Genomic DNA, 16,255 nt, shown 5'->3' on the forward strand with positions numbered 1-16,255 from the left:
CTGTAGGGAGTAGAGGATTGCATTCGCCCAAAGCAGTGGTCTCCGAACTTGTCTGTAAAAGGCCAGATGGTGCATATTTTAGATTCTGAGGGCTGTGCGGTCTCTGTTGCAACTGTTTCACTCTGCTGTTGTGGAATGAAAGCAGCCACATCGCGTGTGTGTGAGCATGGCTGCGTCCCAATAAAACTTTATTTAGAAAAACAGTGGGCGGGCCTTGGCTCACAGGGTAAGTTTGCCACCTCTAGCCGTGAGTCGCCCAGCAGTGCTTCCCTGGGAGGTGAAAGGTTTGCTTTCTTCCCTCCTCTGCCTCTTTCCTCTCTTGTTCTACTTTTTCCTCTGCTTTCCTGTCTTGCTTTAAGTTAGGAACTTGCATTGAAGAGTAATCAGATTCTCCCTGAAATTATGCCTCCTTTGGAAGATAATCTCCAGAGAGGAGCTCTCTGAGCTCAGCAGGAATAAGAGACAGAGGGTGACGTCAGGCTCAGGTGCCCAAGTCCACCTCTGCCAAGCGTCATTATCTTGTTCCTGGTTGCTGTGCCTGGGCAGCGCCCCCCCCCCCCACCCCCAGGAGTGCTAATTCACCCTGCACCTGCTGCCTCTGTGTGTGTGTGGGGGGGGGGTGGTTTGGGCTGCACAGGGATGGCCCAAGGCTGTGGTGGTTGCCTGGCTTTGCTTCCAGAGGCTTCACGTGTGAACATAGGCACAGGGCCCCTGAGTCCCGGCCCCGACCTCTAACCACTTCTCTGCCACTTCCTCCGGCCCTGGGAATGGGGGCTCTGGGTGCCGGCAGTCCCTGTCCCACCCTTAAGGCCTCAGGGCAAGATGGATTGAAGTCCTGCTGCCCACGTGTGCCCAGCCCGTGCTGCCAGAGGACCCTGGCTTGTCCTCTGACCATGGCTGCCCTGGGGACGACTGGGTGGTTTACTGAGCAGGGATGGGAGCAGGGACCTGTGAATAAAGGACAGTCCAGGCCCTGCTGGTCCTTAGAGGAGGGGAAGTTTTCCATCCCTTCTCCCAGGCAAGGAGAAAGGAAGGAGGCAGGGAGGGAGGACCAGAGGGAAGACAGGCTCTCCAGTGCGTGGGCTGGGACAGTGAGAAGGAGAGAGCAGAGACAGAGGTTCCCTTTCTTTGGGTTTTATCAAGTGGAACATGAAAGGCAACACTGAACCCGAAGGTGCTTTTCTGATAACTTCCCTTTGAACTTGAAGTTTGGTTTCGATAAGCCTGGCCGGCTTGCAGCTGGCATCGGCAGCCAGGACCTCTGCAGGGGGAGGCAGCGGCTTTGAAGATGGAGCTGAGGCCTTGTTTTGTTTTGTCCACCCGGGAGCGGTGAAGGGAGGGTGCTGCTGGCCGTGAAGTCTCTGGTTTCTCCAGGGCGGCGACTTTAGGGCAAGGGGGATCATTTGGATCTGGGATGCCCGTGAGGATCATGACTCACTGACATCCTTGACAAAGCCAGCATTGATTGAGCACTGACTGTATACTAAGTAAGCTCTTCCTGTTTCCCTATTCTGCAGACCAGGAGATCAAGCCCCAGAGAGGGGTCAGTGGCAGAGTGCGAATCTGAGCCCAGATGTGACTGAGCCTGGCCTCTCCCTGCGGCACTCTCGGCCAGCTCTGTTGCACCTGCCTGGGCTGCTGGCGGGTGTCCTCAGTGCTGGGAAGGTGCCCGCCCTGGCTGAGCCACGCACGGGATGACAGCAGCGCCCGCCCCCTGGTGGCCAGGTGGTAGTGGCTGTGCTGTGTGTCCTCTGTGCCCCCCCCCCCCCCCCCCCGTGGTGGTGGCAGCTCTGGCACCGCAGGGTGTGGATGGCAGAGTCCGGGTGGCACAGGCGGAATGCTGTGGCTGGTGGCTTCCAATAGGCTCAGAGGGAAGGGAAGGAAAGAGCCCCAGGTCCAGTGGGCAGGAGAGCTGGGGATGGAGCTGCTGGCTCTGGCCTTCTGTGCCGGCCGTGTCTGCTCCGGGAACTGGCTTCCGGGCTGTGCTGATGTAGTGATCATGTATCCAGTGATGTAGCGATCGTGTATCCATTCATGTTCCCAAAGCCTCCACTTGGAGAAAACTCAGCTTCCCGCTGCCCTGATTGCCCAGGGTCAGCGAGGTGGGGTCCTCGTTCCCCTGCTTGGGTTCAAATCCCAGCTCAGTCACTGCCAGCAGAGCCCTGAGCTGTTCGTACCTCGGTTATCCCATCTGGGAAATAGAGCTGCCACCAGGGGTTGCTGGGGAGCAGTGTGGGTGGGGTCTGGTGCAGGGTGGGCTTGCTGTCTCATATTTATGCACAGTGGCGCCAAGGGACGAGGGACACACAGTGTGAGGGGTACGGTGGGTGGGACTTGGCTGACCACTGGGCTGAGAGCTCTGGCCTGGGGGCAGGAGCCAAGCTGCCGGGCTGAGTACCAGTCTCCGGCAGGGACACCTGCCAGGCCGGGTGAGTGTAGTGGGGCTGGGGGTGTGGGGGCTGCCACCTGCTTTCCTGGCCTGGGCCTCATTGCTCCAGGCTCCTGACTTCCCTAGCAAGCCCAGCCTTTTTCTCTCGCTGGGCATCGCAGCTCCCCATGAGGCTCCCCCGGCAGCCTGGCCACCCTCAGTGCAGGGGGACCCAGGAGGATCCCTCTAGTAGGAGCCAGACTCAGTTTGTTCTCCTGTAAAATAGGACAACAGAGTCGCTCCCCCAGTGCGATAAAGGGAGTCTAATGAGATAAGAGCTGTGAACACATTCTAGAAAAGTATCCCTGGGCAAACCTGGGCCCTGTCACGCAAGCAGAGACCAAATGGGCAGAAGGGGCCAAAGGGGTCGGGTGGGGCACCTGCCAGGTTGGATGGAGCCTTGTCTTCTGGGGCTAAGGTCAAGGTCCTCGCGTGTGACCCTGAGCTGCACTCCTGGCACCTCTTGGAGGTGTTCGGCAGAGTGGTGTCATTGGGTCACGGGGTTTCATGTTTCCCACTGCACCTGCCAGGACACGCAAAGGCATGTGACCTTTGAGGAGGGGGGATCCCAGGGGAGCTTCCTCCCTGAAGCTGTGATGTATGTGCGTGTGGGTGCCTTTCACCACCTGGGTTGGACTGTTCTCCCTCCTCCTGATCCCCCCACCCCACCCTAAGCAGCATGCTCCCCTGCTTGGGCATCTTTGAGGAGGCCCAGGTGTCAGCTGTGAGACTGTAGGAAACGTCCCTGGTCCCCTAGCTCCTTAAGCTCCCCGTGCCAGGGACATTACCCTGGGGGGTGGGGGTGGGGGGCACGTTCCTGTGCAGGACTTGAACGCACCAGCTGCAGGTCGTGAAGATGAGGCAGAAGGTGGACACCTGAGAGGCCAGGTGGGTGCCCAGAGTGGCTGGTGAGGATGCACCCTGCGTGGGGAGCCCCCTGCAGCTGCCCCAGGCACCAGAGAGCAGAGTGATGCAGACCCCAGCCAACAGGCAAGGCTGGGGCAGAGATGTCCTACACGCCAGGCCCCGGGAACAAAGCCACGGCAGGCCCGGGGCCCTGACAGCCTCCGATGGGAGCCCCTGCCTCCCGCTTTCCCTCTCACTCCCCGCAGTGGCCTTGCCCCCGGAGAAGACAGAGGCGCCTGGCAGTGGAGATGAGAAGAGGATGGAGAAGGCCGGCGAGTCTTGTCCGGGCTCCAAGAAGCAGCTCAAGTTTGAGGTGAGCCCCATCTACTGGCGCTGGGGGCTGGGCCTGCACTGGTGGGGGCTGCTTTTCCAGGTGGGAGGGCCCCTCGCTTCTCGTGCGAACAGCCCCCCTCTGGGGCTTCCTGGCTCTGCACATGTCCCCAAGCACTCACCACTGCTCAGCTCGTCCAGCCTGGCCTTGGCCCCTCCACGTGGGGTGGCGGCCAGAGGATCGAGCCGTGCTGCGAGGCACCAGGATAGACCAAGGGAGATGGGACCCTGGCCCTGTGGCTGCGGTCAGTTTCTCCTTCCAACTCCTGAGTCTGTTTTGGGGGCACAGGACGGGTGGACGCCCTCCTGGCCAGAGGACAGGGGACCCTGGGCAAGTCCCTGACCCTCTCCAAGCCTCAGTTTCCCCACATGGTCAACATGAGAGCTGTGCCCTCTGAGAGCTCACTGTCCATCCCGCACCCTGCCCCCAGCCCACCTAAGCCCAGCTGTGTACCAAATTCCTTCGCTGTAGCGGGCACAGCACCAGGTATCCAAAGCGAGGCCCAGGCTACCCAGGCGGAGCTCACTGGCCACTTTTCCCTCCGCTGTCTCTCGGAGTCAGCAGTCTGAGGTTCCCCTCCCAGCTGTGCCTCTCAATGGCTCTTACGTCCCTTAACGTCTCAGCCGCTCTCTCGCCTTGCCTGTAAGGTGGGGTAGTGTTGACACTGACCTCCGTGGGATGTTGCTCTTGCCTGCGGAGGGTGTCTGGGACAGGGGGGTGTGCTTTCCTTCTCTGCCCAGCGTGGATTGGCTGCGGTCCCTCCCTCACCGGGCAGTGTTGAGATGGGGACGGGGATCTGGGAGCGTGAGGGGCAGGGGAGAGTCGCCTGAGTCAGACCAGAGGGGCATGGGGTTGGGGACACTGTGGCCGATCCAGACCCTGCGTTGCCCCAGGGGAGAGCAAGAAGTGGCCGTAGACAGAGGTCAGGGAGGCGATGTCTGAGCTGGGGCTGGGGGTGTAGGATAGGAGTTGGGAGAGCCCGTGTGTAAGGGAGTCTGGGGCACAGGAAGAGCATTTTGGAAAGAGGGAACAGCAGGAGCAAAGGCCGGGAGGCTGCACTGGGCTGGCAGATTAGGGGTGGGAGTGACGAGCTGCACTAAGGCTCCCGTGGGGACGATGGGCGTGGTGGTGACTCGGAAAAGGAGCCGACGGGCAGATAGTGTCTGACCGAGGAGCTAGGGCTGCCAGCTTCTTTCTGGTGCCCAACACGTGGCTCCCTGCACAGCCTTTGGGGGTGTTGAGCAGCCCAGACCCAGGCCCCATCTTTGCTGGACACTTGGGTGTGTTTGCTTCTGTGGAGGGGGCAGCCTGACCAAGCCCTGGTCCCTTGGGACTGAGCCATGGTCCCTGAAGGGGACTCACCTAGGACTCCCTGGGTGGGTGGGAGGCCAAACAGACCCACAGTGTGACAGGGACCGGCAGGTGCAATGATGACTTCAAACCCAAGCTGTCTTAGAAGCAGGCAGACGCTCGTGGTGTGTGTGTGTGCACGTGTGTGCAGTGTGTGTGTCATGCCGCACGAAACGGCACCTTGCAGAGCAGAGTGGGCACTTGGCAGGCATCAGACGGGCATGTCACAACTGAGGGAAGGTTGACTTTGAACTCAGCGTGGGCCGCCCGAGAACTGCTGGAAGGAAGTGGCTGGAGCTGCAGAAGCCGCGGGCAGGCCCGCCATGCTTGGCGCACTCCTGCCAGCCTGCGTGGGCTGCAGCCGTTCCCCTGTCTGGGGCTCTGAGCCCGTCCTCTGCCAGCCAGCTGGGGCCCTGCGTCTTCACGGCAGGAGGAGAGATGGAGTGAGGCACACACATCCCAGAACAGAACGGCCCGCCAGCGTCCGTTCTCACCGTGAGAGAATCTTACGGCTCTCAAATACTTTTCCTCCAAATGACCACCCTTTCTAGAACCTTCCACCAGACCAAGCCCTCCCAAGGAGGGAGCTTTGCCACCTCCAGCTCAGATTCACGGTGGGCCACTGTGCATAATGAGGAAGAGGCTGCTGGATTAATCACTAGAGCAGAAGGAATAGCAGCTACGACCACTCCCTGGGCATCTGCTCCACACGCAGGTCACCAGTGCCCGAGCGTAGACGGAGCCTCCCGTCCCACTTCCCCCAGGCAGCCTGAGACAAGGGTGTGCGGGCAGCTAGTGAGTTTGGGAGGTGATCCCAGAGACAGGGAAGAGAGAGGCCGGGGAGGGTGGCCGAGTGCACAGGCCGCTGGGCTCAGTCCCTCTGGGGTCCTCTGAGAGCCAGCTGTGTAGAAAGCGCTCAGATTCGCCCCCCTGGAGGAGGAAGTGGGGGTGGGAATGCATCCAGCAGGCCTGTTCTCCCTTGTTCAGGGCCCTGGGCCGGTTCTGAGGGTGCTGAGGACGGAGGGTGGGAATAGTCTGTCATGGCTGCAGGGACACTCCGAGCTGGGCCCAGGCCGCCTAGGGTGGGGCATTTAATCTTCCCAACAACCTCATGGGGCAGATAGACACCATCACCTTGCATTGTCTACACAAGGGGAAACTGAGGCACAGAGCAACACAGGGACGTGCCCTGGGTCCTGCAGCCATGGAGAGCCAAGCAGGGCCTGGGCCCTGGGCCACCCTGGAAGTTGAGCCCTCACGGCCCGGCAATCCAGACGGCCCACCCTGGGGTCCCGGCCGGGCCTCCTAGGTTGAGGTTCCTTGCGGCACTTTCTGTCACTTATAGCCCTTGGGAATCTCTAAGGTTCCTCCCCCGTGAGTGTGTCCTTTGTCCTGGGAGAGCAGAGGGTGCCTGGTGCCCCTGCAGGGTCTCTTCCCAGGCCAGGCCTCCCTGGCTGGTCCTGGCACTCCTCCAGGGCAGGGCCTGGCCTTTGGAGCCGCCCCCCACGCCCCGCCAAGCGCGGCTGGTGCGCAGCTGATGGGTGAGCAGCCCCGCTGTGTACGTGTGCCCAGGAGCTGCAGTGCGACGTGTCGGTGGAGGAGGACAGCCGGCAGGAGTGGACCTTCACCCTGTACGACTTCGACAACAATGGCAAGGTCACCCGCGAGGTGAGTGTCGCTGTCACTGTCCCGCCGCCTGTCACTTGTCACGGGGCCCCCGGGCCTGGAGGCCAGGCCCTGCCTCCCTCACATAGGTCTTGCTCCTAAGGGGGGGTGGGCAGTGGGCCTCCTGGAGGTCTGGAGGAGTTGCCAGTGCATGGGGAGAGGTGATGGGGAAGGGCTTGGGACCACCCCAGGCCACATCCCTGCTCAGCTGCCCTACCCAGGAGCTTGGGGCCTGGAGGGGGAGGTGCTGCACAGTGGCCTCGTGAGCCTCCTGCCATCGGTGCAGGCCGGGGCACGCTATGCTCCAAGGGCCCTGCCCGTGACTGCAGTCACAGCTCTGGCCGCAGCCTCCACCCAAGCTCATCCTTCCCCGTCTGCGTGCCTGCCTCTCTGTCTGTCTGTGGGTCTCTCCCTCCCACACCCTGAGCTCCTCTTGCCCTTCCTCTGTGCCTGTGTCTTTGTCATTTGATCACCTGCTTTGCACTATTTTGGGGGACATGACTGGAACAAAACAGACAGTTCTCACTTTGTGTCTCTGTCTGATGAGGGCGGCAGCTCCATACAGTCGGAGAACTGTGGCTGGGAGGTGTTTGGTGAAGGAAATAAACAGGGTGGTACGAGACTGGCTGGAGTATCTGGGAAGGCTTCTCGGAGGAGGCAGTGTGCAGTGCATGGTGTGCAGAGCTGGGAGCATCTGAGTGGCAGCGGGGATGGGAGTGCTCAGGGTGCTTAAGGAATTGAAGGGGACCAAGGAGGTGGCTGCTTCACAGGAGAGACGCAGCCGTGGCTGGGATCTAGGACCCAGGAAGGCCAGTCCTGCGGGGCCTTCAGGGGCTGTGGCAGCTGGATTTGACTCTCGGGGGAGGGCATGGAGGGCTGGGGCCACTCCTTCTGCCTCTTTCTCTTTTTCCTCCCTGGTCAGTCTCGGACATCCAGCCCCTCCCCCCTTTGCAGAAGGCCCTCATCTGCAGGGGCTGACGGCTGTGTGCGTCTGCACAGGGGTGCAAGCTTGGCATAGCTGGGCCCCATGCCCGCCTCTCATCCAGCTGATGGGGGCTCTAGGGCACGTGCAGAGAGGCGTTGGTGCTTTGCTGTCCTGGCTCCGGGCAGGTAGTGTTTCTTGTGCACCTGGTGCCGGGGTGGAGGCCAGGGGGAGGAGCCATGACTGCCTCTCTGTCATTCCGGACTCTGGCAGGCAAGTGACAGCATTCCGGCGCCCTCTGCTCTAAGTCACAACAACAAAAGGAGTAGCTCTTGGCTCCCGCACCTGCAATGCGGAACGGGGCACTGACTTCAGGCATGGCTGGATCCAGATGCTCAGTGTCTTCAGGTTTCCACTGGGCAGGGTCTCCCTTTGCAGTAGCGAGGGGATTGGTGTCAGCTCTCGCCTCCTCCCTGCAAGCCCCACAGATTCGGAATGCCAGCAGAAGTTCCAGATCTGAACCTCCCCGGCTGCTGGGACGGCCAGGCCCTGGCTGCCCAGGAATGCCCTGGCGCCTCCCTCTCGCTGCACGTGCCGTGCTGGAAACCCCGCCCCCTCCTCACTGCCTTCTCCGTTTTCCTGGGTCAGAGATGCTGGGGAGCACACAGGGCTTTGCCCGTCACCTGGGAGACCTGCCAGAAACCTGCAGCGGATGCTGCCTGCTGCTTCTGCCCTCGTGCCCACCTTAACCACCCAGGGTAGGCCAGGAAGGGCGAGCACAAGAAGTGAGGGCTTGCGAGGCAGGGGCCAGCCTGGCCGCCAACAAAGTATTCCCTGGGTGGTGTCGTCCTCCTGCCCAGGAGCCAGGATGCTGGCGTGGGATGGAAGGAGGACTCAGCCTGTGTTTCCCCTGGTCTATTCTTAGCCCCAGAGCCACTCCTCAAATCTGGCCATACATCCCGCTCGCCGCCATGCCTTCTGGCCATGGGCACGCCCGTTCCCGCGTGCCAGGTGCATCCGCAGCTCAAGAGCGGGCCCCTGAGCTGACTTTCTGACTTGGAAAAATGCCTCCATTCATCCGTGGGACGTTCATCCGTGGCCACCCATTCCCGTGAGCCTGGCCCCGTGAAGTCACTGAGGTGACTTTCAGGTTGCAATTGTCAAAGCCTGCCTCCCACCAGGACAGCAGTCCGGGACCCCAGGCTCACCTGTGCAGCCTCACTGTGGGCTTCCCAGGATCTGAGAGGCTGGGAGCCACTGGGGCTCTGCAGAGAAGTGCAGGGGACAAAAAGAAGGGAGCAGTGGCCTCTGTGGGCTTCGCCCGTGTTGCTGGGGTCACCCAGGAAGCCAGCGAGTGAGTGACAGGAGGCTGGGTCTCACACTGGCAGCCCCACAATCCCAGTCTGGTCCCCAGATCTTCTGGTCTGGGTCTCCAGAAGATTTTGTTAAAAAGTAGTTTCCAGCCTCAAAGATGCTGAAGGTCTCACGGAAAGTGCTGGATTTCTGGCTTCACTGGCGTGGCCGTCAGCCTGTGTTGTCAAGGGGCAAGGTGGCTGAGCTGGGTGGCGCCACCTCCCATGGGCAGGGCCAGGGCCACAGCAGCCCTGCCACTGCAGGTCTCCCCTCCACACCCTGCCTGTCCCTGCCACCTTAGCCCAAGGGGCTTAGGGGCAGCAAGAAGAGCACGCTGGGTCTGTTGGTACCCATGGCGTATCGCTGGGCAGATAATGGACAGGCGTAGGACCTGATGGATAGAAAAACATCTTCTCCAGGGGTTTCCAATGTCAGACAAACAGCCTCAGCAGGTGCTCAGAGCAAGGGGGGGCCAAGTGAGGGGAGCCTCCCCCCCCCCGCACTCAGAAGCCTTTGCGACCTCACAGAACACAGTGTCTGCAGCCCCCAAGAAGCGAGATCGGGTTGAGCTCTGGTGGGGTGGCTCCTCTTTCAGGGCTCAGCCTGCTGAGATGATGCCGGGGGTTGGTGGAAATAGCAGCCGTGTATACCGGCAGGGCTCTGGAGACGGAGCTGCAGGCCGGGTCCCAGCCTGTGTGGTCCCTGGGGAGGGCTCTCTTCCTGGCTGGTGGACGGCCGCCTTCTCGCTGTGTCCTCACGTGGTGCAGAGAGAGCTGTGGTGTCTCTTCCTCTTCTAGGGGCACCAGCCTTACTGGATTAGCCTCCCCCCCCTTCTGACCTTATTTAACCTTACTCCTCGGGACACAGCCACCTTGGGGCCCGGGGCTTCAACATGGGAATGGGCAGACACACAGTTAGTGCCTGCAGGGTGTTGGGGTTTCATGCACACGGCACTCCTCAGACCTGAAGCAGCTGCCCCGATGCCCCCACAGCCCACTCCCTGGACCCGCCCCGAGTTCTCCTGTCGCAGTGCGGGACAGTGCCCACTGTGAGAACTTCCTTTGGGGCTGGGAGCTGCCTCAGCCCCTGCAGATCACCTGCAGGTACTGGGGATGTGGCATCTTTAGGGCACCTCTCAGCGGATTCAAACTCCGTGCCCCCAATCTGGATTCCTTGTTCTGCTCCCCAACAACCCCGGACACGAAGCTTCCTGCCTCACCCTAGGGTGGGGGGAGTACGGTGCACTTTAGCTGAGCTTCGGCTGCCTCCCTCCCTCCCCACTCAGGACATCACCAGCTTGCTGCACACCATCTACGAGGTGGTCGACTCCTCCGTCAACCACTCCCCGGCGTCCAGCAAGACGCTGCGGGTGAAGCTCACCGTGGCCCCAGACGGCAGCCAGAGCAAGAGGAGCGTCCTTCTCCATCCCGCCGGTGAGGGGCTGCGGGAGGGGTGGGCTGCAGGGCGAGAGCCAGGAGCCTGGGGGCTTTCGGGATGAGTAGAGCTGCACCGGACCCGAGATGGGGAAGGGAAGGGGGTTGCGGGCACCCAAGCAGGGGCGTGGTGGTGGTGGGCAGGGGTGTGTGCCTGCGGTGACAGTGAAGGCTGAGGGGGGCAGGGCTGGGCCTGGGAGGCCAGCAGCTGTGCGACCCCCTCCTCAGCCCCTTCCTTCCACCGAGCCTTCACAGAGCTGCGAGGTCCACCTGGGCTGGGGCGGGGGAGGCCAGCGGCTCACCCGGGCCTTCTCGTGCCTCTCAGAGCTGCAGAGCACCAGGCCGAGAGCAGAGACCAAGCCTGCCGAGGAGCTGCGCAGCTGGGAGAAGCAGCAGCGCGCCCCCCTCAGGTACGGGGGGCACAGGGCACACGCTGAGCACCACATGTTTGCCTGGAGCAGGAGGCTCCCCTGTGTGCTCTCTCTGGGGCAGGAGGCCACGACGCCCGGTGTGCAGACTCGGGCATCAGCTTCCGCATCCGACACGGATGCTGGCTGGAGGCCTGCACCCCCTTATACAGGACCCTTTGGGCCAGGGGTGCTATGGAGGGCAGCAGCTGCGGGGCTGAGGAGGGGGGCGGGGCTCGGGCGGCACCTCCTGGGCAGCCTCAGACTAACCGGTGTTGTCAGGCTTTTTGGAGTTCAGGGTCGTGGGTAAGGCGGCAGCTACCTTCCACCTGTTGTTGTTTCTTTAACTGCAAGGGAGGGAGGGAGGGAGGGAAGCAGAGAGGCTGTATAAGGAGAAACGTTGATAAATAACAGTAACAGCAGGTGCAAGGCTGTGTTAGCACTTGGAGTGCAAACAGTAAGCAAGTAAGGAGTTGGGATGGGTGTCACCGGGAGGAGAGGGGAGGTCCTGGGAGCAGCAGGTGCAGTGTGGTGCCGACTGGGAATCTGCGGCGGACTGGGATGGGGGAGGAGCTGGGGTGTGCGGGAGGTCCTTGGAGGGGAGCAACTCCAGGGAGGCTGGAGTCCGACACGGGAGCACGGGAGAAAGGAGGCCTGTGACGGTGCCTGCTTGCTGTACCCTTCACTCCATTCACACACGTGTGCAGGTACACACACACACACACACCTGCACACCCCTACACACTGCTGAGGCCCATGCTGGGCTTTGGGGCATGTCATGGAATCTGCCAGCCTCCATGCCAAGGGTTTAGGGGACGCCTCTGCCGCCTGCCCATGCTCCCTGGGCGCCGGGAGTTAGGCACCACCTGCCTGCAGTGCGCATGCTTGGTTTGAAGCCTGGCTGTGGGAGCCTCCCTAGGTTTGAATCCTCTCCTATTTGCTTTGGTCCTGGGCCACTCCTGCTCAATGCCCAGAGGGGCTGGGCACTGGGCTCTGCCTCTGTTTACAAGGGAGGAAGCAGAGGGGGCACGGATGACATCATGATCCCGCTGTCCCCTTCCCAAGCTGCAGAGGGAGGGTGGGTGGCCAGAGCCTCCTGCTCACTCGCCTGCCTCGCCCGCCCGCTGCAGGTTCCAGGGCGACAGCCGCTTGGAGCAGGCCGGCTGCTACCACCACTGTGTGGATGAGAACCTCGAGAGAAGAAACCACTACTTAGATCTCGCTGGCATAGAGAACTGCACGTCCCAGTTTGGGCCCGGTAAGGATGCAAGGGTGCGAGGCGGGGTCTGGGGGAGCACGTGGCTTCTGTGGACAGCGCCACCTCGGAGGAGGGGACAGGAGAAATGCATTTAGATGTAAAGTTCTTCCTGCCCTAAGTCAAACGAAATCCACTGATCATGATCTGTAAGGATGGAAGTTATGGCTGCCATGCCAGGCCCGTTGCCAGGGCAACCACATGGCCCTCCCTTGACTGTGTCCTCTGAGGACCCAGGTGCCACCAGGTGCAGCGCTGCTCTACCTGGGTACGACTCTGCGGTCAGATTTCCACTGACGGGCTGCCAGTCACCTTAGCCAGGTGGCCGAGCTCCTGCCACTTAGCCTTTCTCAGCTCTCCCAGAGGAGCTGCCGAAGACCAGGTCTTCCCACTTAGCACCTGGGAAGGTCTCCCTGCAAGAGTTTAGCTGTCAGGCAGCGAGGGGCAGCTGGGGTAGGAGGGTAGCTGTGACCCACGACGGCTGCCATCCGTCCTCCCTGGCGAGTGGGGAGGGGCAGGCGTGGTTCCTGGGAAGCGGTGCTCACTGCATGTCTGTTGCCTCCTAGGCTCCCCTTCAGTGGCCCAGAAGTCAGAACTACCCACCCGCACCTCCAACCCCACTCGATCACGCTCCCACGAGCCGGAAGCCATCCACGTCACACACCGAAAGCCCCAAGGCGCAGACCCGGGCTCCTGCCACCTCCTTGACACCCCCTTCGCCAAGGTCTCGGAGCTCCAGCAGCGGCTCCGGGGCGCCCAGGACGGGAGCAAGCACTTTGTGAGGTCCCCCAAGGCCCAGGGCAAGAGCGTAGGTGTGGGCCATGTGGCCAGAGGGCCGAGAAGCAAGCCCCCTCTGGGACCTGCCGTCCCCGCGGGGTCCCCCTCCGCCCACCTGGCCACCAGCCCGGCTCTCCTCCCCACCCTGGCGCCCCTCGGGTCCAAGAAGCACAAGCACCGAGCCAAGGAAGGCCAGCAGGGCTGCCGGGGCCTGCAGGCCCCACTGGCCGCAGGCAGCACCATGCTGGGGCGGGAGCACGCCAGGGAGCTGCCCACTGTGCTGGTATATGAGAGCCAGGCCGGGCAGGCGGTCCAGAGACACGAGCACCACCATCACCACGAACACCACCACCACTACCACCACTTCTACCAGACATAGAGCCCCGCCCCGCCCCACCCCGCCCCCGGCACCTGCCGCCCCCCCAAGGCATTATTATTCTATTAATTATTGTTATTATGATGGTTATTGTTATTAATAATTATTGTTACTCCACTAATATTTAGCTAGCCTTCATGTAGAAGATATATGGAAACACAGAACTAAACTTTTATTTATATGTCGTGGGGACTGCATAACTCACCCAAGAAATGACTCTGGGCTTGGAAGTGGCCTGGAGGGGGCAGAAGCCCCCAGGCTGCGGTGCCCACACGGATCGCCTCCCACCCCTGCCAGCACCACGGGAGCCCTGGCCAAAACTCTGCCCCATCCGGACACCCTTACCTGGCCCGGCTTCCAGAGACCCTTGAAGTCTCCGAGAAGAGAAACAGCTGCTACCTCTTAGTATTATTCTGATTTTATTTTGCCCTTACCTGATTGTAACGTGCTACAAGGGATTTCAACGGACTGCAGATGCGCGGCCTCCTTGCTGTTGTGTTTTTATTACGTCCCAACCTAGCAACCTTCGCTGTCCTTTCTGGAGTATCTTTCATGCCTTTCCAGTGGGCTCATGCCCGAACCAGCCCTGTCTTCTCGGCCGTGCACAACACGGGGCTACTTCCCCCCATCCTCACCCTGCGCTCCCATTTAGAAAGACACACGCACATATTTCCAGTGTCCCTAAAACCAGCCTTCTCGTTCGGGAAATCGCTAGAGAGAGAAGCAACCACATAAAGCAGTTTGGTTTTTGCAGCATTGGGCAGAGGTGTGTCGGTTGTGATGGAGGCCGGGGAGCCTGGTGTTTTCCTGGTGGCAGTCAGATTCGTAGCTATCCGGTGCTCGCCCAGCTTTCTGCATCTCTAGGTAGATGCCCGCTGTCCATTCCTGTGTATCTTCCTATGAATACACACTCTCAGGTATCTTTTCTGGTGTGCAGAAATCAGTGCTGCGCTGCTCTGGCTCCTTCCTGGCCTCTTCTTGGGCCAGATGGTCACCAAAGGCCAAAAGCCACTTGCCACTCGCCAGAGCTCCTTTCTTTCTTGAGGCCTGAGATCCGGCAGGTGTAGAGCAGCCTGGAGGGAAAGGGGGACAATGGCCAGCGTTGGGGTCCTGGTGCAGTGTCCTCTGTCTGGCCTGAACCTGGGGAGGCCAGGGAAGGGACCACTGTGTCACAGTTGGGGTCCTCATGAAAAATGGGTTGCACGTGAACGTTGGGTACTTTGAAGTGAGTGTAATAAAAGGAGTACGGACAAAGTGGGGCAGAGGGAATGCAGACTCCTGGGCTGGCGTTGTGGGGGTCCTCAGGGGCAAGGGGGAGTTTCTGCAGCAGGTGCGGCCAGGGTGTGGGGAGGACCCCAAAGGGAGCTGGACCCTTGAGGGATGCAGCCAGCCATGGGAACCCTGTAGGGAGATGTATATCTTGTCTCCACTCTCCTCATTCTGAAGGCACTGGGCACCAGAGGCCAGGGCAGCTTGTTGGGGGGGATGGGGGATGGGGGATGGTGGAGCATGGAGGTGCAGGGACTGCGGAAGGAAATGCAGTTCCAACCGCTTTTCTCTCTGTTGCTTTGTCTCCCGACCGACCGGGATCCTCTTCTCCAGAGTCTTGAATGTGAGGGTAAGGAGTTATTTCCGAGGGAAAGGGGCTTCCTTGTCACGGCGTTACTCATCCTACTCATTATTGGCGCGCCTAACCTTGGCAGGCGGTGGGAGCCCCTCTGCGGCTCAGAGAGGTGAAGTGATTTGCTTGCGACCGCACAGCAGGGAGACAGGGCTGGCATTCTGGTGTCCCCTGCGGTCCTAGCCACTGGTGGGGGGCTTAGCCGCTGCGGCTGGGCCCCCCTCGTTGGGGTTGTGGCTGAAGGCAGGAGGGGGCTGGCTCTGAGGACCCGGGATCTGAATGAAGGTCCTTGGGCCTCTCTCTCTCTCTCTCTCTCTCTCTCTCGGGAGTAATACGTGTATCCCATGCTTTCTTAGGGTCAGGATCTCTGCGGCTGGAACTCTAGGACGAACTACTGAAGGAAATGGATCTTCCCCAGGGGCAAAGCCCATGGGTGGATTCTGATTGGCTGGGCTCAGAGCAGGGGCCCATCTCTGGACCAATCACCATGGCCCATCTGGGGTCACATGCCTGTGTGCGGCATGGGGCGGGGTTTGCACCGGAGAACAATGGCACAGTCTCCACACTGGTCAGGATTCTGTTGTTTCCTGGGAACTAACGCGCCGGCTCTGTGGCATGGCGGGGTAAACCTCTGCCTGCATCGCCAGCATGCCAATTGGAGTCCCTGCTGCTCCACTTCCTGTCTGGCTCCCTGCTGATAGCCTGGAAAAGCAGTGGAAGATGGCCCACGGTCTGGGCCCCTGCACTCAGGCAGGAGACCCGGATGAAGCTCTTGGCCCCTGGCTTCGGCCTGATCTCCACGAGCATTTGGGGAGTGAACCAGCAGGTGGGAGGTCTCCCTGTGTTTCTCCCTCTCTGTGTAACGCTTTCCAAGAAAAAAAAAAAAAAAAAGGTAAGCTGTGCGCTTGGACAGGTGCAAATATAGTAAGAACATTTGTGGGAAGTTGGAATTAAAAGATAAGTTTATGTTGGTACAAAGTAAATTTCCTTCCGGCCTGGGGCCTTTAAGCACCCGCATACCTGGGAGCACCCTGACTTCAGGTGACATTGGGTGCCTTGGCTTCGCCCTGTGAACCGGCTGCCTGGTGGTAGGGGCGCTGTCCCAGGCTGGCTGGCGCTTCTTCCCAGAAACTGTCTCCTTTACACTTTGTTGAATTTTTTTTAAAAGATTTTATTTATTTAGTTGAGAGGCAGAAGCTACTGCGCCACAGCGCTGGCCCCTTGTCGAGTTTCAAACTATGGGAAACACTGAGTTGGGACAAAATTGTGCCCCAGGCACTGTGAACTCGCCGCCCAGAACTCGGCATCTTTCAGACCTATTTTTAAGACACGAAACCCTGCAGTTAGCTTAATCTCCCGCCACATACCCTTTTATTTTTACAGGAGGAGTGCGGTATCCACATTACACCCTCTTTCCCTGCCGCCTCATCT

General features: G+C 60.6%; 1 protein-coding gene across 1 annotated transcript in view; it reads left to right on the forward strand.

The window, feature by feature from the left end:
* Positions 1-13,206, forward strand: part of NKD1 (NKD inhibitor of WNT signaling pathway 1) — a 73,021-nt gene extending 59,815 nt beyond the window's left edge. Inside the window, exons 5-10 of the mRNA XM_062176826.1 lie at positions 3,541-3,647; positions 6,588-6,683; positions 10,241-10,388; positions 10,714-10,798; positions 11,926-12,053; positions 12,617-13,206. Coding sequence (XP_062032810.1) covers positions 3,541-3,647; positions 6,588-6,683; positions 10,241-10,388; positions 10,714-10,798; positions 11,926-12,053; positions 12,617-13,206 — 1,154 coding nt within the window. The remainder of the gene's footprint in view (positions 1-3,540; positions 3,648-6,587; positions 6,684-10,240; positions 10,389-10,713; positions 10,799-11,925; positions 12,054-12,616) is intronic.
* The last annotated feature ends 3,049 nt before the right edge of the window (positions 13,207-16,255 follow it).

The sequence above is a fragment of the Lepus europaeus genome, chromosome 19 (assembly GCF_033115175.1).
Source record: "Lepus europaeus isolate LE1 chromosome 19, mLepTim1.pri, whole genome shotgun sequence".
NCBI classification, from domain to species: Eukaryota; Metazoa; Chordata; class Mammalia; order Lagomorpha; family Leporidae; genus Lepus; species Lepus europaeus.